Source organism: Littorina saxatilis, linkage group LG17, assembly GCF_037325665.1.
Source record: "Littorina saxatilis isolate snail1 linkage group LG17, US_GU_Lsax_2.0, whole genome shotgun sequence".
Classification (NCBI taxonomy): domain Eukaryota; kingdom Metazoa; phylum Mollusca; class Gastropoda; order Littorinimorpha; family Littorinidae; genus Littorina; species Littorina saxatilis.
Window position 1 is genome coordinate 54,766,741 of NC_090261.1, and position 24,475 is coordinate 54,791,215.

At 39.2% G+C, this 24,475-nt stretch overlaps 3 protein-coding genes and 1 long non-coding RNA gene across 4 annotated transcripts in view; 1 reads left to right on the top strand and 3 right to left on the bottom strand.

The window, feature by feature from the left end:
* The window catches only part of LOC138951633 (chromatin-remodeling ATPase INO80-like), a 75,896-nt gene extending 74,923 nt beyond the window's left edge, over nucleotides 1-973 (bottom strand). Inside the window, exon 1 of the mRNA XM_070323164.1 lies at nucleotides 827-973. The gene's annotated coding sequence lies outside the window, so the exon portion shown is untranslated. The remainder of the gene's footprint in view (nucleotides 1-826) is intronic.
* A 331-nt stretch (nucleotides 974-1,304) lies between these two features.
* LOC138952585 (serine/arginine-rich splicing factor 5-like) overlaps nucleotides 1,305-24,475 on the top strand; it is a 30,100-nt gene continuing 6,929 nt past the window's right edge. Inside the window, exons 1-6 of the mRNA XM_070324273.1 lie at nucleotides 1,305-1,459; nucleotides 14,655-14,778; nucleotides 19,820-19,890; nucleotides 20,094-20,249; nucleotides 20,859-20,993; nucleotides 21,249-21,351. Of these exons, the coding sequence (XP_070180374.1) occupies nucleotides 14,656-14,778; nucleotides 19,820-19,890; nucleotides 20,094-20,249; nucleotides 20,859-20,993; nucleotides 21,249-21,351 (588 nt within the window). The 5' untranslated portion in view covers nucleotides 1,305-1,459; nucleotide 14,655. The remainder of the gene's footprint in view (nucleotides 1,460-14,654; nucleotides 14,779-19,819; nucleotides 19,891-20,093; nucleotides 20,250-20,858; nucleotides 20,994-21,248; nucleotides 21,352-24,475) is intronic.
* LOC138951624 (uncharacterized) lies at nucleotides 6,652-10,086 on the bottom strand. Its single transcript, XR_011451187.1, has 3 exons — nucleotides 9,373-10,086; nucleotides 7,062-7,135; nucleotides 6,652-6,799 (listed from the first exon to the last, which is right to left on the bottom strand). It is a non-coding gene; the product is annotated as an uncharacterized lncRNA (long non-coding RNA).
* On the bottom strand, nucleotides 15,871-18,834 carry LOC138951626 (uncharacterized). Its single transcript, XM_070323157.1, has one exon. The coding sequence runs from the start codon at nucleotides 18,361-18,363 to the stop codon at nucleotides 16,549-16,551; it is 1,815 nt and encodes a 604-aa protein (XP_070179258.1). The 5' UTR covers nucleotides 18,364-18,834; the 3' UTR covers nucleotides 15,871-16,548.

A 24,475-nucleotide genomic window follows, 5' to 3' on the forward strand; every position in this document is an offset into this window, starting at 1 on the left:
AACACAATTCATTTAAGCAATCCCTTTTTATACATCAAATTCATAACAATTAACTGAAGCAAAATTGGTGAAACTCTGTTGTTAGCCCCCACAACCAGGAAGAGAGCAATGTTGTCCCTCGCGCCAACCCCACAGCCTTATTCTTAATTCTGCATAGCAAGCATCTTTCAGTTTCACCCAATAACTTGAATAAGAATCCTTAAAATAATGTAAATTAAGCTCATTGTCATACCAAAGAGCCGTACACTCACACAGGCACAAAGACTAAGCCAGAGAGAAAGACTCAAAGAGAGAGACCCGGAATAATGTGTTCGTTCAAAAGGCAAGCTTCACAAATTATACACTCAATTCCTTATTAAGTTATTTACTAATGAAGTTCTGCCCGTAGTCTACTAATCTTAACAGATGGAAAGTGCATCGAAACTTTACCCAATTCTTTAAACCTTGTGTTACAAAAGCATGATCACGAGAACGGCACACGTATGAAGATAACACAGGACGCAGATTTCCAGGAACCACGTGTTTTTGTGTTGTTTCTGGGGACGCCGAATCATCTGAGTCCACCAACGTGAATGTCGATTCGTCTTTACAATAGCAGAGAACACAAAATGCACTGGCACAATCTGCGTATCTACACTACCAGTGCTGTACTACTTCCAATCACTTGTAGTTGTAACCTCTACGCAAATTCCTAAACGGCAATCGGTTGGACGTTACTCCGACTCCAAACAAATCCTCCGTACATTCTGTCACCATTGCAGACGATGCCGATTCCTACGATAATTTGAACAATATTTCATTAAAATTATGGTATAGTCTGACAAACCTCGTCAAAAAATCCGAGAAAAAGAGACGGGATACGACCCTGAGCAAAGTCCTCTGCATAACCGTAGCCAATATGGCGAACCAAAATCAGCAGCGAGCAATGGTTGGCAGCCGCAAGTAAAACGGGCCTCATGGTTTTCCTCTCGCGTCGAAGGGGGTCTCCCGCCATTAATCGTGAGAATCTCAAAGCTAAATAGAATTTTTTAAAACGCAACCCTAGAACAAAATTCTCCGTTGATATATTACAGTCATAAACAACTTTATTGCAAAGAGAGCTTGTAAATATAAATACTGTTAAGTATATTGATTTCAAATCAAATTTTTCTTTTACAGCTGGAGAAGTTTTGCGACTAAATTTTATTTTTAGCACTCGATGACAATCGGAGATGTTCGTATGTTTCCGTACACTGTTACGAACATAACCGAAAATATCCGATTTGCTGGTTTCTTCATACAATACTACAATAATTTTTGTTCTTTGTGCTTGAGTTACATATTCTACTAACTTTGTTACATGACTTCACATTAGGTTTATATTTATAATCATTTATCCCTTTTAGTCACGAGCGTGTAACCCCCACTTCAGCGAAAGACGCCATCTTACAAACGTAAGGAGATCATTCACTCGTTGCAGGTAACGGAAACTATTTCGTCTTATTATCTTGTTGTCTTTCTTGCAAAGCTTCGCTATTGCTTACATATTACAAAGTAGATGATACATGTTCTGTTTTAAACGTTTTTGTGAGTGAAAAACTGAGCTAACTGCAGTTAGATCCAATAATCCGTACCGGTGTGCTGGAAGTGGAACAGGCCAACAACCGTCATGTCGTGTCTCGAGCAGGGCGTGTTGTATCTTGCCAAGTGTGCTGGTATGCCTGTATTGAAAGAAATGAGTTTTTTCTGAGAGAAAAAGATATGCAATGACCAGTAGATTGTCTTTTGAGATAATCCTTTGGTTCTGGTAAGAAGCCCGTCTGGCTGTGGACGGTCCCGCTGTGGACGCTGTTCACGTGGTGTGTGGTGGGAAGGCTACGCGTGTCGTGCTCTTCTGACTTCGTCGCTTCAGTTCATTAGAAATTGGCATAGGTATATGATCTGATAAGTATTATCTTTCATTGGCTCTGCCGACGCCCGTTTTTAACCGCTTGCTTTCCTTTATAATGAACGGGCCATAGGGCGTCATCATCTATAACAAAATCTTCAATATCTCCAAAACCGTTTGGAATTCTGGGCAGGAAATCCTTTTATATACGGCCTGTACTGCTGTAGGTTAGATAACCCTTTTGCCTGTTATATTATGTTATTTGTGATAAAAAACAGTCTTATTCTTTCTTCATTTTGTTTTGTTGGTGTTCAGCGTTTGTGAAATGTTGTCAGCTTTTTTCAGCAATAGGTCAATGCATTTTAGACCTGGAGTGCCAAGATAATGTAGGTCACACTTGAAATTAATGCAACTTGACTCTTAAGTTTGTTTAAAGTGATACGAAGTGAACTGGAGCATAGGGTCAGTTATTAACTTGGTTGTGGCTCAAGACACGGGTCCGTCCATTGCTTTATTTCCAGGCTAAATCTACGTCGCGTTACTGACATCAGTGTGGCACTACTCAGTCAAAATCACTCTGCAGTGGTCAGAATCAAGGCCGTTTTGAAAAGTTTGCTGTGGGCAGACATTTTTTGCGACCTTAGATGTGGGTGACAAGTTCTTTTGACTTGAATATTAATTCAGACCTGGGAACCCATACGATTTCGCCGTATTATGTATGCATGATTGTCTAGAATACGATCAGTACGGTCAGTAGATAATAAATACGACAAGAAAAATTTCTAGACTATACTTTTCTTCACAAACGCACCCCGAAGCCGATCCAGTATTTTGACACATGATCACAGTTTTTGTCAGTATAAACATTGAAAGAAGCATTTGTTTTTTAATGTTTCGGTAAACTTAACTGTGCGAAGGACGCATGCGAAGCATGTTTGAATCATATGTTAAATGCTGCGTGGAGTACGCTCATTTTTCTGAAAATACACCAAGTTTGTTTGAGAATACTCCAAGTGCAAAACAGGGATTCCCAGGTCTGTTAATTATTATTGGCCTTGTACGTCCGTGACTCAAATTTTGGTCAGCACCTATCCAAAAAAGAGAGAAAGGCCCCAAAACACCTTTTCACAAGATAAAGTGATTTTGAATTTCAGTTTCAATAGGTGCCACCTCCAAATCACCTTCAAGTCAATCTTGGTATTTGAAAGTAGAGCTCCAGTGTGTATCGGTTGTAATCACGCCAGCTTTTGTGACAGAAGTGAATAAACAATTATAATGGTTGCCCGCAGAGTCTATGTAGCATCCAAAGTGGGTGAATAATATATGGTGGAGTTATGTCCCATTGGTATGACATCAGTGACATGGATATAGCCTGAGCACTATAGTCACGGACCCATGTCTTTAGCCACAGTCTATTTACTTAACTTATCTTGACCAAGTGAGATCAACAGAACATACAGTACAAAAATTCAAACGGAGAGACGCGGAAGATTATTCGATTCTGATCCCCATGCTCAAGAACTTTCATGTAATTGAGCCTGTGACAAAAGGTCGTTGACAATCAGGACTGAAACCCCCCGCGGGCTGGGGGGAGTCCCATATTGGTTGGGACGAAAAAGAATTTACCCGATGCTACCCAGCATGTCGTAAGAGGCGACGGTTCTGTTTCTCCTTTTACCCTTGTTAAGTGTTTCTTGTATAGAATATAGTCAAGGTTTGTAAAGATTTTAGTCAAGCAGTATGTAAGAAATGTTAAGTCCTTTGTACTGGAAACTTGCATTCTCCCAGTAAGGTCATATATTGTACTACGTTGCAAGCCCCTGGAGCAATTTTTGACTCACATGCGAAGCAAAAGTGAGTCTATGTACTCACCCGAGTCGTCCGTCCGTCCGGACGTCCGTCCGTCCGTCCGGAAAACTTTAACGTTGGATATTTCTTGGACACTATTCAGTCTATCAGTACCAAATTTGGCAAGATGGTGTATGATGACAAGGCCCCCAAATACATACATAGCATCTTGACCTTGCTTCAAGGTCAAGGTCGCAGGGGCCATAAATGTTGCCTAAAAACAGCTATTTTTCATATTTTTCCCATTTTCTCTGAAGTTTTTGAGATTCAATACCTCACCTATATATGATATATAGGGCAAAGTAAGTCCCATCTTTTGATACCAGTTTGGTTTACCTTGCTTCAAGGTCAAGGTCACAGGAGCTCTTCAAAGTTGGATTGTATACATATTTTGAAGTGACCTTGACCCTGAACTATGGAAGATAACTGTTTCAAACTTAAAAATTATGTGGGGCACATGTTATGCTTTCATCATGAGACACATTCGGTCACATATGATCAAGGTCAAGGTCACTTTGACCTTTATGAAATGTGACCAAAATAAGGTAGTGAACCACTAAAAGTGACCATATCTCATGGTAGAAAGAGCCAATAAGCACCATTGTACTTCCTATGTCTTGAATTAACAGCTTTGTGTTGCATGACCTTGGATGACCTTGACCTTGGGTCAAGGTCACATGTAGGAAAAATGTGTAAAGCATGTGAGTCGTATGGGCTTTGCCCTTCTTGTTTGATTAGTGCTTTAGTGAACAAGAAACAATTAACAAGTTGCTCTATCCCATCTCCCCCCTTTCCCCTATCCCATCTCCCCCCTTTCCACGTCGCGATATAACCTTGAATGGTTGAAAATGACGTTAAACACAAAATAAAGAAAGAAAGATCAGGACTGAAAGTGACAATTTCCTAAATGGATTTAAAGTGTTCAGTTTGTGCATGTTTTAAGTTGTGTCCTTTGGCTATCTGGAAACATGTGTTAAAAGATACTTTGAGCAACACTTGACATGTTTTTATCAGTTGTTAGTCGAATAATTTGAGATTGTTGGTTGTGACACAAGACAAACTAGTTCACAAAAAATAATGGCAAAAACATCTCCAAAGTTTAAAACAACAGTTAGAACTTACTGAAACAAAGGTATATAACTATCCCTGTTAAAATTCATCCAAGATTGTCGAAATATATTGTGTTTATATGATGTAATATGTCCACTGTGACATCCAACACTCACACATCTTGATTATTTCCACTCGCATCAAATAAAAAAACAACAACTGAGGTCAGTTTTGGTGTTCAATGTCAAATACCTTTATTTCCTTCAATGAACACACAAAATAATTGTCATAACATGACAGCTTGAACATGGGTACACATTTGTGCTGTTGGTTGTCGCTAAACAGGAATGGACATATTCTGATAAATGAAATGTGCAAGATTTGGATATAAAACATCAGATATATATCTCTGTAGCAGCTAACACACATGGCAATGTTGTTTTCCTGGAATTAAAGAATAAGTCGCGTAAGGCAAAAATACAACATTTAGTCAAGCTCAGTCGAACTCACAGAATGAAACTGAACGCATTGCGTTTTTTCCGCAAGACCGTACACTCGTAGCATCGTCTATCCACCGCTCGTGGCAAAGGCAGTGAAATTAACAATCCAGAAAAGCGCGGTAGCGTTGCGCTGAGGAGGATAGCATGCTTTTCTATATCTCTATTCTTTTTAACTCTGAATGTGTTTTTAATCTAAACATATCACATCTATATGTGCACATCTACAATACTGGATCACAACCTGGGACATTGGGGTAAAAAAATAAACATTATAAAAACAAAGCCAAACCCACTTTTTCTTAAAGTTTAGATACTATTTTAATGCCTTAATGCAATTAATAAACAAAGCACATGCCGGTTTCATTAAAACATCACCAAGAGTTAACCAACGTGAGTGGTGTCTTGTATGTCACATGGTTTCCACCTGGTATAGTTATTCAAACAATGAACCAATATTCCTGCTGAAATTATTTTGCAATGTTGGCAGACATTCAAGGTCTTGTATCCTAAGTGAAACATGAGAAGAAAAACCTATTCATTTTCCACGCAGTACCAATGACTATAGTGGAAACCGTGACATACGCAACAGAGGGGATAAACAATTTCACCTACACTATGATAACAGCATTGTATGCAGGTCTTTCATATATTGTTTTTGTCATACAAAGACAGTTGTTTTTATGTTGTTGCAGTTACTTACACATTATTCATTTTGTGTGAATAACCAAGTGTTCTGTATGTCACGTGGAACCCAAATGGAGGAAATCACACATTTCTTTGTGTCTATTGTGATGTTTTCAGATGCGCAGAGGTGTCATGGCCTTCATGGTGAAAACATAAAGCACACTGAGTTAGGAGCATGAAAAGGACCATTTTTCTTATCATTTTCTAAAAATGTGTTGTGATTGAAGATGATTTGAGTGTTAACATTGAGACTGACGCGTGTGCGTCATGTGACTGTAAAAATTGACATCATGCAATAAAACACACAAAAAAACTTTAAATTTCTGTCAATTATTGATAAATTTATCAAATACACCATATACCAACATAATCAATACCAGACAGTGATAAAAACTGAGAGATTAGGAGTAAAAGAAGGTCGTGGCTCCACAAGTTTTAGAACTGCTGAAATGCACACTTATGATGGGAAAGGGTGGGTAGTTACCGAAGAACAATTTAAGAAATGATGCAAGATGCTCCAGGAGTACAAAAATGTGTTGTAAAAACATGAAAAAGAAACCAGCGTAAAAACTATGTTCATCCACGATAATCAAAAGATGATGTGCATAAAAAATCAGTCAAACATATGTTGCCCTCTACGGCCGACAGTTGGGACATTTAGCAGTCTAACGCTGCCAGCATCCACACATGAAATGTCCTCCACGTCTGGGAAGATGTATGCATCTCCCTTCTTCCCAAGAAAGTTGACACGGCCTCCCCTGGTCTGAGTCCCACCACCACCCCACTGTATACTTCGGTGTTGCCTCGTACAGTGGTGAAAGTGACCTCCACCCAGCTGCCATGCTGAATGCTGAAAGAGGACAGAACATACAGGGTTATGCAAAACCTCCACAAGCAAGTTCTGAGTACATCATCCCCTCACTCCACTCACAATACCAAGGACGATTGCAAGATAACTTTTTCTGCAATCAAAGAATAATTACAAGTGTACTTTATTGGATAGGAAGACTTTCCTCTAAAAATTAAAACACTGTCCGAGAGCTTAAATCTATTTTGTGGAGAAATCTATGCGAATAAGATCTGAACAGTGAAATCAGAAAGTAAAATCACACCTGGAATAATGTCCGGTGAGTTGTGCAACTTCAGTCTGTTGGTAAGCATCTGCAGAAAGCTGAGGGAACTTGTACTGAAAACAAAATGCAGAACATTATTGTACTAGAAGTCTGAAACTGAAAAATAAATGAATCCATAATAATAAAAAGTATGCAGAGAAAAAATCAAAATGAAAACTGATCACCTTTGCTGCAAGTATTACATACAGGCAAATCCAGCTAACTCACAAAACGGTTAAGTCAAAAATTCGCGCAGTAGCACACAAAGAAATTCTGGTCCGGAATTATCCCTCTTTATCTATGTGTACAAAGTACCCTGAGCTCGAAATGGGATTTCTCTTACGTAAGTCGAAAGACGGATAGCACACAACAGAAAGTCAGTCCCAAAGACAAAGTTTACTCTCTATTTACTACAGCAACTCGAAACACGAAACTTGGCGTCTCACACTAGCGCATTGTGTAACCTTATTCCCTTCTTCTCTACACGGACGCCACACCGACTGGTCAGTCGGCACGCAATAAAGCCAGTATGAACTGAAGTTAGGAGGGGGCGAGGAGTAAGGAGGGGGCGAGGAGTAAGGAGAATTATCCAACTCCAAGAAAACATTCTGAAAAAGGTGGGGAAGTGGTGACAAGGCACTCACCATGCACTGACATCATACGAAAGCAGCCACACAAACACAGCACAGAGGCAGAGGCAGGTGTGCAGATGCTTTGTGAGAATAAGCGTTGAAAACCAGTTTGAATTAAAAAAAAACCAGCAGATAGAGCCGCATGTCATAATCATTCTTCTTGTCTGGCTTTATTGACTGCATGTCGATCTTGTGGCAGCGACTTTTCACTCTTCAGTCGACTTTTCACTCTTCAGTCGGACTGTACACAAACCGCTCTCACTCTCCCTCACTGACTACCCTAAGCCCTGACAACTGATCCTTGGAAATTGTTTGGAAGAGTACACCTCTCTATTTCTCTCCAATGCTCTTCCTGCTGACTTCAGTGACACCGGACACCCCACTGAGTTTAACCAGCTACCCCCCCCCCCCCCCCCCTCTCTCTCTCTCTCTCTCTCCCCCCAGCCATGCACTGTTTGGTGCTGTAGGTAACCGACTCACTGGTCAAGGCTGCAGGGAAACAAGAGTATCTTGTCAATGAAAGAGGTTACACACAGATACGCGATGCTGAGAACGGTGGCCGATTTTTCACTGTCTTTCTCGGAGGGCCTTCATCATTGCAGGGACTGCTGTAAAGAAATGCTTGCTCAGAAACTAACTCTTTTTGCATTGAAACATGCACCAGAATGTGCATAAAATATGAGATATCAAGTTTTACAAACAAAAGGGCCATCTGCAAGTTACAAATCAGTACCAAAATCGATAATCAGAAGCGTATGGTACGAAGAAGCCATGAGAGAAGTGTAAGTAGCTTCCATGGTAACCAACAAACATATCTCTTAGTTTTACTACAAAAGACAGCCTCTTTTTTTAAACTATTTGTTTAGACAAGTCTAAAAGTATTATAAATGATATGCTTTAGGCATACAACTTCCAAAGTAAACAATAAATACAGGCCGCAAACTAACTGTGACGTAGGTCACAAGGAAACAACTGCTGCGATTAAACTTCGTCTCCACTGTGACTCCCGTTTACAAAACGCCAAATTTCGGGCAGCACATTTAAAAACTTAAAATGCACATGCCATATATGAAATACGAAATCAAAGGAAAACATTTGTTTGCTTTTGCATTTTATAGACTTAGATCTGATACTTCGCACGCGTGTTCGAGAGCGTATGTCACAGGAGAAACGAAATCTACTGATACGCGACCCCAAATGGATTATTTTTCTGCATGCTTGCTTTAATTTCTTTTAGAACCAACAAGACCGCGCTTTTATTGGTGATTTATTAATAATGTATGCAAACAAACTTGCAGAACTAACATGCTTTTATTATTACTCCGAATATCATGTTTCGTTGTTCTGAACGTCACAACAGAAACCAAAAAGGTCTGATTTTCGTTTCTTAAAAACGTCCGATCAGATTGGGCCGTGCACATTAAATTCCAAATGGACGTCAGTTATTATTTATTAACCAAACCTTCTTCATTTGATTTCTACAAAAATCAGTTAACAATATTGTAGTTTTGCGAGAATATTGATTTGGGTTGCTCGTTCGTCACCGTGGAGACGAAAGCAGACGACAAGAGTACACACTATCTCGGACAATCATCAAGGAATATTTCTGTTGGAGGGACTAAATGTTCAATCAGTGGCACTTTTATCAATACATGATGAGCATTAATGATAACACTTACCTCAATAAGCTTTGTAGAAGGCCACAGCTAGCGTGAGATGCAGGCACGTGGCGTAACCCCGAACGAATGTGTTGTACGGCACACCGCGTCAGTGGAAACTATTCGACCAATGATGCTCGTTTGTTTTAGCGTGTCCACGCATCTTGCAATTTGTGGTCTACACGCTGACCGCTTACTCACGCTCTTCCGATTCAGGGTGCAAAACACAAGTGCGTCAGCTTCCTGGATGGGTTGAGCGGCAGTGTTGCGGACGTCACAGGTGGAGACTAAACGTGATTTGCCAGATACGCGTTCCTCTAGTGGTACCGTGTTTAACTTTTCATCGTGAATTGCACTAGTTTTAGAAAGACTGATAGTGTGTGATGCATTCTAAACAAAATATTGTTCTACTGAAGCACTTCTGTGTTCTGGAAGCAGAACACAACTCAGTTGATGCAAGTGGAAACGAATGTAACGTGCAAACATCATTATTTTGACCTGCATCAAAGGTCAAATGTCACGAATTTGTGTAATGGAGATGTGTTCATTAGGTAAAGTGTTTAATATATACTATCATTATACACAGAGTTTACTTCTTTGCTGCTAGTTTTAAATGCACTGAGCACTTCACTTCTTCTTCAAAATTATGTCCCGCTTTCTGATGCTATTTTTGTCACAAAAACCAACAATATAAATTGCATAAAAAATCAGACAAACGCAAACAGTGAGGTTCAAACCTTTATTATGGTTTACAAACATGTACATAAACATATCAAATTGTAAACATGAACAAGGTTGTGCCCAGTAAGCTACAACACAAGCTTAAAGTCAGGACTCTGTTGTTTTACTGCCTGTTTCCAGTATTGTAGATGTGCACATATGTTTTTGGAATCGGGAACGGACAAGGAATGAGATGAAATTGTTTTTAAATCGATTTCGAAAATTTGATTTTAATCATAATTTTTATATTTTTAATTTTCAGAGCTTGTTATTAATCCAAATATAACATATTTATATGTTTTTGGAATCATAAAATGATGAAGAATACGATAAACGTAATTTTGGATCGTTTTATAAAAAAAATAATTTTAATTACAATTTTCAGATTTTTAATGACCAAATTCATTAATTAATTTTTAAGCCTCCAAGCTGAAATGCAATCCCAAAGTATGGCCTTCGTCGAAGATTGCTTGGCCAAAATTTCGATCAATTTGATTAAAAAATGAGGGTGTGACAGTGCCGCCTCAACTTTTACAAAATGCCGGATATGATGTCATCAAAGACATTTATAGAAACAAGAGGCGAAGCCTTCAAGGCTCACGTAAGAAATCGACAAACAGTAACACAAACTCAATCACTCCGTCACACATACACACACACACACACACACACACACACACACACACACACACACACACACACACACACACACACACACAGTAAGCATAGGTGAAACTATATGCAAGAAAGCGAGACCCTGGATCTGCCAAGAAGTCTCGGCCCGCTCACAATAACAATGACCGAGACTTTCAGTAATTCCTTTGCGTGACGTCTAACCCTCTTACGTCATAATGTGACGTCTTCAAATAGTTTCTATCACACACGTCGAACACTTTTGACCGAGACTGACGTAATTCATAGACTCGGAAATGTTAAAGTTTCTACCACAGACATACACACATACATACGCACGCACGCACGCACGCACAGACAGACAAAGTTTATCATCGCATAGGCTACACTTACGTGAGCCAAAAATGAAAAAATTGTCTAGGGATATCATACCCAGGAACTCTCATGAAAAATTTCATTAAGATCGGTCCAGTAGTTTACTCTGAATCGCTCTACACACACACACATACACCACGACCCTCGTCTCGATTCCCCCCTCTATTTTAAAACATTTAGTCAAAACTTGACTAAATTTAAAAAGGAACATGTCTTTTGATATTAGTTACAAATACATCATTTCCGCTGTTGGTTGTCACCACCCTGCAATGGACATACTTTTAAATGTGAACATTTACAATGTAAAACAAGTCGCGTAAGGCGAAAATACAATATTTAGTCAAGTAGCTGTCGAACTCACAGAATGAAACTGAACGCAATGCAACGCAGCAAGACCGTATACTCGTGGTCCACCGCTCACGGCATAGGCAGTGAAATTGACAAGAAGAGCGGGGTAGTGGTTACGCTATGCTGCATAGCACGCTTTTCTGTACCTCTCTTCGTTTTAACTTTCTGAGCGTGTTTTTAATCCAAACATATCATATCTATATGTTTTTGGAATCAGGAACCGACAAGGAATAAGATGAAAGTGTTTTTAAATTGATTTCGAAAAAAAAATTTTGATAATAATTTTTATATATTTAATTTTCAGAGCTTGTTTTTAATCCGAATATAACATATTTATATGTTTTTGGAATCAGCAAATGATGGAGAATAAGATAAACGTAAATTTGGATCGTTTTATAAATTTTTATTTTTTTTTACAATTTTCAGATTTTTAATGACCAAAGTCATTAATTAATTTTTAAACCACCAAGCTGAAATGCAATACCGAACCCCGGGCTTCGTCGAAGAGTACTTGACCAAAATTTCAACCAATTTGGTTGAAAAATGAGGGCGTGACAGTGCCGCCTCAACTTTCACGAAAAGCCGGATATGACGTCATCAAAGACATTTATCAAAAAAATGAAAAAAACGTTCGGGGATTTCATACCCAGGAACTCTCATGTCAAATTTCATAAAGATCGGTCCAGTAGTTTAGTCTGAATCGCTCTACACACACACACACACAGACACACACACAGACACACGCACATACACCACGACCCTCGTTTCGATTCCCCCTCGATGTTAAAATATTTAGTCAAAACTTGACTAAATATAAAAAAGAAAGTTTCCTTCAAATATATATTTTGATCGACACCCATTGCCTTCTTGTATCATTTCAAGTTTGTTATAAATGTTTATCTGCAGTGTAAGGGAATTTTTAATGAGCCAAACACATGCAACCGTCAACACAATTTATTGTAATTGGTTGTAAGCGCTTTGGGGTCATTGTGCATTAGGCCAAAAAAAAAAATTGTCTGTTTCTGGTAACATGGCTAAAAAAAATAGGGTCGGTGGGTCGGGAATTTTTATTTTTATTTTTTTTTTAAATTTTTTTTTTACCCCAAATGTAGACCAATAAAACTAACTTTAAAAATCGCGCAAAGAGACTGGATTCACTATACATAGAGACAAGACACTCAACACATTTACAAATCGTCAGCGGACTTTCGTTTTCACACGTTTTTGTTGTTCATTTTCTCACCCTGTCCTTTACCACCAAAACAAATTAAAAAAATTTGAGTTTGGAAAAAAAAAGTTTAGGGTCGGCGCCGAAATTTAGGGTCGGTCGGGTGACCAGAAACAGACAATTTTTTTTTTTTGGCCTTAGGCGCAGTATAAATGTAAAATATTATTATAGACGTCACTGTTTTCGATTGGAATTTAACAGAAGCTCTGAAAAGTGTCTAATCTATGATTAATAGTCAAAGCAGTAGTTGGTTGTGACGATTCTGTCGGTCGTGGTGTTATTAACAAACTAGAATCAAACGGACATACTACAGTCTCTTACCTTCACGTGATCGTGTGGCCAATTTTTGGAACTGACAGCGAGGCTTTCCTTACATCCGGCATGTTCCGGTTTATGCAAAAGCTAAGATCGGACCAGCTACGCATTGTGTAGTGGAAAAATCGGTGAATCTTTGGTCGTGACGTTCGGACAAACTATCAGCCACGGCACACATTTTTTCAAAATACCGGTGATGTTCAAACTTTCCAATATGCAGTATATAGTTTTATCGTTATTACTGTTGTTTATAAAGGAAAACATGTTTAAACTTGTCCAGGAAGCGATCAGGTGAAAACAAAAAAAGATAAATGGGAAACACATCGGTGGGACATACGCGAGTCAAACCGACTGACTGATTCTTTTGGATCAAAATCATCCGAATTTACAACAGCTTAACCATAATGTTGACTGAGGTGTATTTTTAAAACCTCAGTTGTGTGTTTACTTGCTAAAAATTAGTGCTTATGATTTCGGATTTTTTTTATCAACAAAGTAGGTGAACACACCGGACACGTTCTCGGGAGGGAAACAAAGAGAATATATTTATACTTTTTTTTAATTTTTTTACATAACATCCAGATTCACAGACAACATGTTGTCATATGTATCTCTTATGGGTATATTCAAAACAACAAACGAGCACAAAAATAGTAAAGCTTTTGTGAAAACATTTTATTATCTTTGCAAATGCACAAGGGTATACCGAACGACCTTTTGTCACAGGCTCAATTATGATATTCAAAGTTAAGATTTCTCTTTTTACTCCAAAAGACAGTGACCAGGGTTAGCTCAGTGGGCGATTGTAACATCATGCGTCAACTGGATGCAGGAGCTTGTTCAGTTTCCTATTCCTAACGCGTAACTGGCAGTGGGCTTCACAAAACAAATCCTGGAGATGACAGAACTTGTTGCAGGCACTAGCAATCATCTAGCTTGGCTGCTTTGTTGCACCCAGGCTCAGTGCATGTGCAATATAAAGATGGGAGATAATTAGCAAAACAGGCAGTATGTGCCTGATTTTGTCAGTCCCTTCCTTACAAACTTCAGTAAGAAGAGACCTTTGTGGAATCTTAGCAGTTCACGCAAGATATCAGTGAGACAGTTCACCTAGCTCACTCTTCAGTCGTCCCAGAGCTTTCATGCAGTTTCTTATTCCTAATGCAATCTGGATGCAGGCTTCAAACAATTCCTAGCAATAACAGAATTTGCTGCTGGCACTAGCAATAACCTAGCTTGGCTGCTTTGTTGCACCCAGGCTCAGTGCAAGTGCAATATGAAGATGGAAGATAATTAGCAAGACAGGCAGGCTGTCTGATTTTGTCAGTCCCTTCCAGACAAACTTCACTAGGTATTGGCTATTGTTCATTTGCAATCATCACTAGCAGTGTCATTCTCGGGCTTCATTCTCTGATCTACTGTTTGATAGTGTTTGCATGTAGATCTTGTGAATGAACAAATTTGTTTGTAGCAGGGACATTTTGACAGATGGTCAACCTTTAACATTTGAAAAGGAACAGTTCCGGGGGGGGGGGGGGGGGGGGGGGGGAGGGGGGTCTAATTGCCTCAATGATTTTATGAAGGTTTCATATTCATGGTGTAATCACCTATTTTATTTTCTGTGCCTGACTACTTTTTCTGTAGGTTATTTTTTGTAAATACTTTTTTCATGTGATGTTTTCAGAATGGGCACCAGGGTGTATATCGGGCGTTTGCCATACCAGGCAAGAGAGAAAGATGTTGAACGTTTTTTCCGTGGTTATGGCAGAATTAACGACATCATGCTGAAGAACGGATATGGATTTGTTGTGAGTATTCTAGCTTTCTCTACAAGTATAAGCTGCATTATCATTCGTGTTTTAGTACATGGAAAAACTGCTTCAATGCTTGCTGAATGTATAGCTTCGGAAACTGTGCTTTTGATGTCTTGGTCTGCCATCTTTTTAGCTTTTGTGTTTGATTGCATCCCCCACCCCCATGACTACCCCATGCGGGTTAGGGGGAGTCCCATATTGGTTGGGACGAGAAAGAATTTACCCGGTGCTCCCCAGCATGTCGTAAGAGGCGACTAACGGATTCTGTTTCTCCTTTTACCCTTGTTAGGTGTTTCTTGTATAGAATATAGTCAATTTTTGAGTCACTTGAGAAAAAGTGACTATGTAATCGGTCAGTGTTAGTCTGTCTGGCCGGCCGGCCGGCCGTCCGTAGACACCACCTTAACGTTGGACTTTTCTCGGAAACTATCAAAGCGATCCGGCTCATATTTTGTTTAGTCGTGACCTCCAATGACCTCTACACTTTAACGATGGTTTCGTTGACCTTTGACCTTTTTCAAGGTCACAGGTCAGCGTCAAAGGAAAAATTAGACATTTTATATCTTTGACAAAGTTCATCGGATGTGATTGAAACTTTGTAGGATTATTCTTTACATCAAAGTATTTACATCTGTAGCCTTTTACGAACGTTATCAGAAAAACAAGGGAGATAACTAGCCTTTTCTGTTCGGCAACACACAACTTAACGTTGGGCTTTTCTCGGAAACTATAAAAGTGACCGGGCTCAAATTTTATGTGAACGTGACTCATTGTGTTGTGAATAGCAATTTCTTCCTGTCCATCTGATGCCTCATATAATATTCAGAACTGCGAAAGTGACTCGATCGAGCGTTTGCTCTTCTTGTTGTAAAGATTTTAGTCAAGCAGTATGTAAGAAATGTTGAGTCCTTTGTACTGGAAACTTGCATTCTCCCAGTAAGGTAATATATTGTACTACGTTGCAAGCCCCTGGAGCAAATTTTTGATTAGTGCTTTTGTGAACAAGAAACAATTGACAAGTGGCTCTATCCCATCTCCCACCTTCCCCCGTCGCGATATAAACTTTGTGGTTGAAAACGACATTAAGGCTAGGGTCTACCATGAAAAAATGAAAAAAGTGTTTACATTTCTTATTGCTATAACATCTAATTCTTTCACCAGATCTTTTTCAAATTTGGTGTGCATGTGAGTGAATCAATGTACAATCATGCAGTATTAACTAAAAAGGTATATTGCTGGAAAACAAGTTAGTAAAATTAATTAATGACGTCATACAAAAACATGACATGGAAATTGTTTGGGTTACAACTGACAAGATATTATAAAAAGTAATCCTCAGAAAAGCTTGATATTTGGCACAGACACTATTGTTAAGTAGATGTTTGATATGCACCTCCATCATAAGCAGATTTTTGTTTTGTGTGTTGACTTTGCGCACATAAAAGTGAACACAAAATCATAATTTTGAAAATGTCAACATACATTAACTATAGTTGAGTTTAGAGGTTCACAACATCAATCCCAATACAACTAATAAGTGTGCCAAATTTCATTCAATTCTGACCAATAGTTTTGATAATATCTTGACAGTTGTGATTGAAGTGACGAAAAACACAGTTATGAGAAAACGGCCGTCAAAGTATTATGAACTTTTAGTATGAATAATGGAAGTGAAAACATCAACATGTCGTGCACAAGCTTGTTACTGTTAGTTGTGTTAGTACACATGAAATGCCATTCAATAAACTGATTTTTTCACTTACTCTATTCATGGGCCCCTGACAAATAATATTCCTCAGTATCGGCATACTGTTCTGCGTTATCCAGTGCACGCTGCTGTCGCTGTTGCTTGACTTTTTGAGTCCCCTGTACCTCTGCCCTCTGTATTCTGGCACCATCCAATTCCATAAAGCACATAGTGGTATAGAATCCAGGCTCCATTTTCAGTTCAACAAAAATGTCAGTTCTTTTTATTTCTCCACTGTTGAACACGATTGTCGCATCAGCGACTGCAAGTTCGATGCGGTCACGCCCACAAAATGTTGTCTTGGGGCACCGTTCCCAGATGAGGTGGTGAAATGACTCATTGGTGTTCTGGGTGCCACCATGAGCACATTTCTGGAGAAGTGAGTCATCAGTGAGTGTTACAAACACTGGTTTGATGGCATCCATGATGTAGGATGGGAGGGAATTTTTGTTTGGGTCGACTCCATTGTGCTTTTTTGTTGGGCACCAGTTACCGCAGTTGGTGTGTTGCCGGTTTCTGTGCTCCCATATTGCCCAGATTGCTTTCCTCATCTGTGGCACATTTCCTACATTGCCCCTAATGGCAGCACCGTAGTGGCCTTGAATGGTCAGAATGCCTGCTTTTTTCAGCCCCCCTCTGCCACCAATGCCTTTTTTCTGTTTACCGTCATGCTGGAATGTGGTAGTTTTTAATTCAGTCACTTTGTTTGTAAGTTGTCGTCCCATGCGCTTTTGAACATGTCCGCAGCATTCTAACTTGGCGATCTCCACCCCATCGTAAACAGGAGGGTCAGCATTCTTGATGCGAGAGTATGACTTGCTGTCACCGTCTCCAAGGTAGTGAGTGTAGCGGAGTCCATGTTTTTCTTCAGACCGCCGAAAAATGCGTTCTGCACCCTCTGGCTCCATGCTGCCAGCTGAACCAGTATGGTTTTTCTGACACTTGCCTTCAGCTGTGTGCTGTGCTTGCCACTGCTGAAAGTCAATTTCACTGAGACTATTTTTTTCCTTAGCACAAACATTACAATAATTTGCTAGCGTAACAGTATCAAGTACTTTTGAATTTTGTCCATTCACAGACAAAACAGTCACGACACCATTCTTACTTGAAAAACCTCTTCTCTGCCAGGTTCCATCAACAGAAACTATCACATCAGTTCCTTTGCTAGTTTTCACCTCTGCTACAGCCTGTGAACTGCATTCTGATGCAACTGTGCGTGTCGCCTTCAAACACTGCTTCTTATGGTTCTGCCAGCTTTTTTTGTGTGGTGGAGGTGGCATGTTCATGTTTCCCAAAAATCGTTTGGCTCCACAATGATTCTTGCCAAGTGAGAAAATAGCTAGAGGAAATCTTCTGTTGGCTTCAAACACTTTTCCACACTTCTTTGATGACAAAAAGTCCACTTTGTGTTGACATTGGCAGGTAAACACAACTTTTGATGCTTGGTTTGTTCTGTGTTCAACCACAGTAGACAGTCTCTGGTTTTCACCTATCGGTCGCTTGCATTCGGGGCATAGTAGCTTTTGTACAAACTCAATCAAAAGTTCCAAGTCAATAAACCTGAATCCAGTCAAACTATCTTCTTTGTCCAACACAACATCAGGAGTTTGTTGCTTCAATTTCACACTCGAAGCTGATGTTTTGACGTCACGTAAATCACTCGGAGAAGTCGGAACATGTGGGATAATGTTTTGGTAGCTGGCGTCGATTGACTCAGTCACTGAACGCAAGTCCTGTTCACAAATCATCTTTTTCGTGGGACCAGCATGCTGATTTCCATTAAATTTTCTTTTAGCAGGACGATCAGGCCTCCTTGGCTTCGGTTTACCCATTATTTCTACTGCGTGTAGTCAAGGAATGTGGAAAACTCAATCAAAACAAAACGTGGTCTGGCAACCGGAAATCATCCATCAAAAAGCAGGATTTGTAAGAAGCGCTCTGATTGGCTGCTGACTTGACCTACAAGGGCCTTTGCTATATGGCTCATGTTCGCATCAGCCAATGAAATATTTTGTTCTAGACAGTTTTCGGTGGTTTCCAACAAGAAAGAGCAGACTGCGAGCTTCAGTTTGGTACTTGAATGAGCTTTCTACGTACAATAGGTAAAATATTATGGCAAATTGAAATTTGTGCATAGATAATTAGTACAGAAAGTGTTAGAAAACAAACAGCATCACATGCAGAATGCACAAATAAACATATTTTTAGTTATAATATTGAGTTTGAAGCATGCAAAAGTGAAAGTACAGTTAACAGAGGTCATGTTAGTATAAAAAGAAAAAATAAGAAATTTAAACACTTTTTTTCTTTTTTCATGGTAGACCCTGGCCTTAACCCATTTGACCCCAGGCCAGCGGCAGCCATTTTACTATGAAATCCCATGTACAGGGAAGTAATTCCGTCACATGTCACTTGTACAAACATTTAAAAAATGAAATAAAATGCTGTTTGAAAAGTTTGACTCACCTGTGTATTTTTCCTTGATGCACAAAACATCATTCCTTCAAATACAATTTTTTTTTTTGCAGCTACACAGCACAGGAATGTATTAAAAAAAATCAGAAGTACAAAATTTCACTTTCACGCAAGCACCAACATCAGTGTCTGGTCTCTTATACTCTTTCAAAACAGTGTCAGACTGTTGAAAACACACAGACTTGCAGCAAGGGTCCAACCTCCACAAAAGAAAAAGCTGCAGAAGGCTGCTACTGCAGCAGTTCCAAATGAAACTGAGCAAAACAGTGTCCCTTACACAGGTCTAAGTCCGTAAATCCCTGAAAAACATCGTTGTCATCGTCCGAGTCCCCCATGAAGTCGTACCAAAACTCTGCGTTTGATCGTGTATCCATTTCGAAGTTTCAAAAAATCGCTACTCCTCTCACAGTGAACCAATTTTCAAGAAGAAAACATGTGCATAACCGGAAGGAAGTCGCGAAAACAACGAAGTCTCGTCCGCGAGAGTCTCGTTTATAACAACAACAATGGCCGCGCCCTACTGAGACACGTGTTTAGCGGCTGGTAGCGGGCGCTCCGGGGCCAGCCACTGCAGAAAAACAGCGGGCGCTAGCGGGCGCTCCGGGGCCAAATGGGTTAAACACCAAATACATTTTTTTTTATAAAAACATGACTTTGATAGGTCTTCATTTGATGAAATGGTGTTGAAACCATGATTGATCCCACTATCCTTATACCGGCTCGCTCCTTCCTTTCTTTTAGCATTTCATGTGAAGGAGGCTTAAATGTATAGAGTCGGTGATCCCTACTCTGACGGTTTGATTTGTCTTTTAGGAATTTGAGGACTACAGGGATGCAGACGATGCCGTGTATGAACTCAACGGAAAGGAGCTCTGCAGTGAAAGGTATGTGTTTGGCTTACCACTAACAGATCATGGGCACCAGTGGTTAGAGACTTCTGTGTACTGGATTGCCAATTTTGTTTCTTTAGTTATGCAGGTCTTCTAGTATCCGAAATGTGTTCCTATTCAAAAGCACTGAAGTTGCCTTTCGTGAAAAATGAAGTGTGAATTTACTTGACCTTTTGGTATGGTTAATCACATTGCAGAGTCATCATTGAGCATGCTCGAGGCACATCGCGTGGGGGAAGCTACTCTGGAGGAGGGGGAGGCGGCGGCGGAGGAGGAGGAGGTTATGGCGGTGGTGGTGGTGATCGTGGCGGCGGTGATCGTGGATCTTCGCGCAGATCGGGATGGGTCGACAAGTAAGTCCTCCTCTTTGCTACGGTTATGGTTTGGATTTTCTTGAAAAATTGGTTTTTGATGGTGTGATGATGGACCATCTTTCGGGTCATAATTCTCATTGACTGATAACCAACACTGAACACCATATCTTTAGGACTATATTTTGTTCTTTTGTGTACTGGGTGGATTTTCTTACTTATTATTCCTTATTACATGTGATTTAAGACTGCCGTCCAGAACTAAACTGGGGGGGGGGGGGGGGGGGGGGGGGGTGTAATTCTTGAAAGTTGTCTTTGTAGATACTGGGAATTGTTTCACTGCTAACAGTCATGTTAATAAATGATAATCACTTGATTTCATCGGCATGTTTCCACTTTTGTAGCTGTTGCATACATAGAATACAATGTGGTATTTTAATTCTTTAGTGGTAGCCAGTGTTTTATTAGATTTGTGACAATTGTGTTAAGTTTGGTTTTGCACTGTTCAAGTGCGCTTTGACCATTTCTAATTTTGTATCATATTGTAATTATGTGCACATTTTCATTTTTGTGCATATCTGATGCTGGAACGAACCGGAAGGTGATCTGCTTGTATGTTGAGACAGTGAACTAATGATGCTCTTATAACAGGGCGCCCAGGTCCTGTAGATTTTGTTTTCATTATGTTTTAAATCTTCCATTATTCTACTTTCTAAGAATGCTAAAAAACAAAAACAATTCTACCTTGATTAATTATAAAAATAAGTCACTAAATATATTTCTTTCATGATTATGCTTGACATCAGCTCGGAATTTTGACCAGACAATTTTCTTTTCTGTTTTAATGAGTTAAATGGTTATTTATCAATCAGTTGTGGTGTCTTCAAGCCATTGCAGTCTGTTTAAATGCAATAAATTAGATGATAATTAAACACAGTAATTATAAAAGCACGTTGTGCTCCTGTTTCTGTAGGATTTGCACAGTTGTAGACCTGTGGACAATTTTTTAACATGTAAAGTGGCTTTCAATTCAAGATAAATTTACACGTCCCTGGGCCCCCTGTTACTTTTCAGGTATGGACCGCCGACACGGACTGAGTATCGTTTGATTGTGGAGAATCTCTCTTCACGTGTCAGTTGGCAGGTATGTATAAATTGCTTTCATTACAGGCAATTTGTATAAATTAGTAGGTCATGCTAAAATAAATAAAGTTTTCTCTTCCATTTTTTCCTTCTTTTTTTCTATCTTTTTCTAGTCCTCCCAGAGCTGTAACTACCACAGTTGTTTTTCTCCTATCCGCTGTTTACCTTTGACATTTTCATGCCGGTTATCTGCCTTTCTTTTCTTCTCTTTTTTCAGAGAATTATGTTTCCATCGTAAATTTCTTCATGTACTGTACAACGATTGAGTATTTGTTTCAACACTCCTACTGTAGCATTATTTTGAAGCATAGAATGATCTTACTTGGAAGTCAAGATTATATCAAAGTTCGCACAGGACCAATGTTGCAAAACATAAGATCAGTACAGCCAACAGAACAGAATGAAAGAAACAAAATAAATTCTATTTTGTAAGGAATCGTCTTTTTGTAGAGAATCGTTTGCAAAGAAGGAAAACAATGTTTCCTATGTAAGGCGGACACTGGAGAGTACATTAAGTTGACGGCGACAGCTTCTTGACACTCTCCCCTTTTGAAGTACATAGTGTTCAATAGGTGCTCTTGGCAACTACCCTTCTCCATTTTAGAAGGCAGGATTCATTCACATTCCCTTGTCCTAAGTTCCATACTGTCCATTTTACAAGCAATTTTCTTCTTTTTTTTTAATGTTTTTTGTGTGTGTGAGAAAGGCAGACATAAAACTGTTGTAATGTTAAACACATTTTTAAAATGATTGTTGGAATGAAGTGGTGTGAAACTGCTTAATGTACAAGCTGTTGTTTTCCTATTTGAAAGCTCTGGGTTGACTGTTGAGGGAGAGTGATGAAAAGATCTTTCTGAGGGTCGCTCGCACTGATCAACCCATGCAAGTTCCGAAATCAAGGGGTCACTGTTGGGTCCTAGCTGGCTGAGATGAGATGGCCGGAAAAAAAATCCTGTGGCTTTGCCGGCAATGAAATGTGAAGTCCTCATGCCTTGGGTCATCATCTAGATTCTACCGGTAGTCCTTGCCTGGGTTCTTCCTTCCCCCTGATGGCAGTGCATCTCAGAATCAGTCTGACCGTGGCCAGCCTAGGAGGCACCTTTTGGCTGGTGCTGGAAGCCACACGCACACACAAAAAAGAAGAGAAAAAAAATCAAGATCACTGGCAAGCGTTTTGGGTCTGGGTCACTGGCAAAGATGAGGTGCTTGGTTCTGGCTGGCTGGCTGGCTGTGAGGGTTTGGGGGCCTCCCTTCTCCAGTCTGCGTACGCGCTGAGAGCCCGTGCTGCGAGGTCCACGCCAAGCCCTGCCCGCCTGCCGCTTGATAGGGTTCCCCTGGCCTTGTAGGCACAAAAAGCACACCGAGGTAATCGTCATTTAGTTTGGTGTCTTTTGTCTCGCCCCCTTCTCAGTAGGCAGGTTGGTCAGGTTAGAATTTGTTTTTAGCTTCTTTTTTTTCTTTTTTTTTAAGTGTTGACATTCTTCCACTAATGACAATCATTTTGGGTTCTTAAGGGGGGACAGGGTAGGCAAGCACTTTTTTTTTTTATTTTGGAAACAGCTTGCTGCTTGTTTGATTTTTGCAAGCAGAATAACCTAATTAAGGGAAACCATTTTAAATTTTGAGTGAAAAGCAATTTTTGGGGGTTTTATTCACCAAAATGTGAGAAAAACGTTATAAAATGTGCTTTTTTAAAATGTTGCAGTTTGTGAACCAGTGCATGTTTTGATCCAATTTTTCTTCTTTGCAGCAATATGTGTGTGTTTAATAATTCTGTGTATCGAAAAGCATTTCTAAGCAATATATTATTTTAATTTAGCATTTTCAGTTACCGGTTCAGTTTTGATAAGAAAAATACATGAAATCCTAACTGTCAGACTCATAAAAACCCAACCAATGCACTGAACTCTTATTCCATACACAGAACTGATGCTGTACAACTCATAAACAACATATACAAAAACTGAACAAATCCATCAAGCCTTTCAAAAGTTGCAACATTTTAATTGTAGCGTTTTGTCTGAAAATTACATTCAGAGAAAACAGCATTTTAAAGATTTGAACCAGTACATAAAAAAACCAGTAGCACAGTGCACCCTGAATTCATATGTTTTTATCAGAATGACCACTTTACTATGTAGGGAAAAGGATTTGACAATCAAATTATCAGGATTTTTTTTATATTCATCATATGAAAACAGCCATCTTTGTTTGTACCGATATGAAAACATGAATCAGAACCAAACTGTCAGACTCATAAAAACCCAACCAATGCACTTAACTCTTATTCCATACACAAAACTGACGCTTTACAAATCATAAACAACATAAACAAAAATGAAACAAATCCATCAAGCCATTCAAAAGTTGCAACATTTTAATTACAGATGTTTGTCTGAAAATTACATTCAGAGAAAACAGCATTTGAAAGATTCCAACCAGTACCTCAAACTAGTAGCACAGTGCAGCCTGAATTGATATGTTTTTATAAGAATAACCACTTTACTATGATGGGGAAATGATTTGACGATCAAATTATCCAGACTTTTTAAAAAAAATCATTTGAAAACTCATCTATGTTAGTGCAGATATGAATCAAAACGAAACTGTCGGACTCATAAAAACACAAGGAATCCACTGTATTCTTATTCCATGCACAGAAATGGTGCTTCACAAATCATAAACAACATATACAAAATTGGAACAAATCCATCTTGCCATTCAAAAGTTACAACATTTTAATTACCACATTTTGTCTCAAATTACATGTAGAGAAAACAGCATGTAAAAGAGTCTCACTAGTACCCCGGTAAACTAGTACCACAGTAGAGCTTGAATTAATGGGGTGTTTGTTTTTTTTAACCAGAATAACACTTTAACTATGAAGGGGAAATGATTTGATAATCAAATTATCAGATTTTTTTGATTTAAAAAAAAATTATATGAAAACATTAAAAAAGTCAATTATCTGTGTTTGTGCTGATATGAAAATATTGATCAGAACCAAACTGTCAGACTCATAAAAACCCAACGGATGCACTGATTTCTTATTCCATTGCATAGAAATGATGCTTCAACATCAACAACATTACATAATTATATATACACAAATGGAACAAAACTAT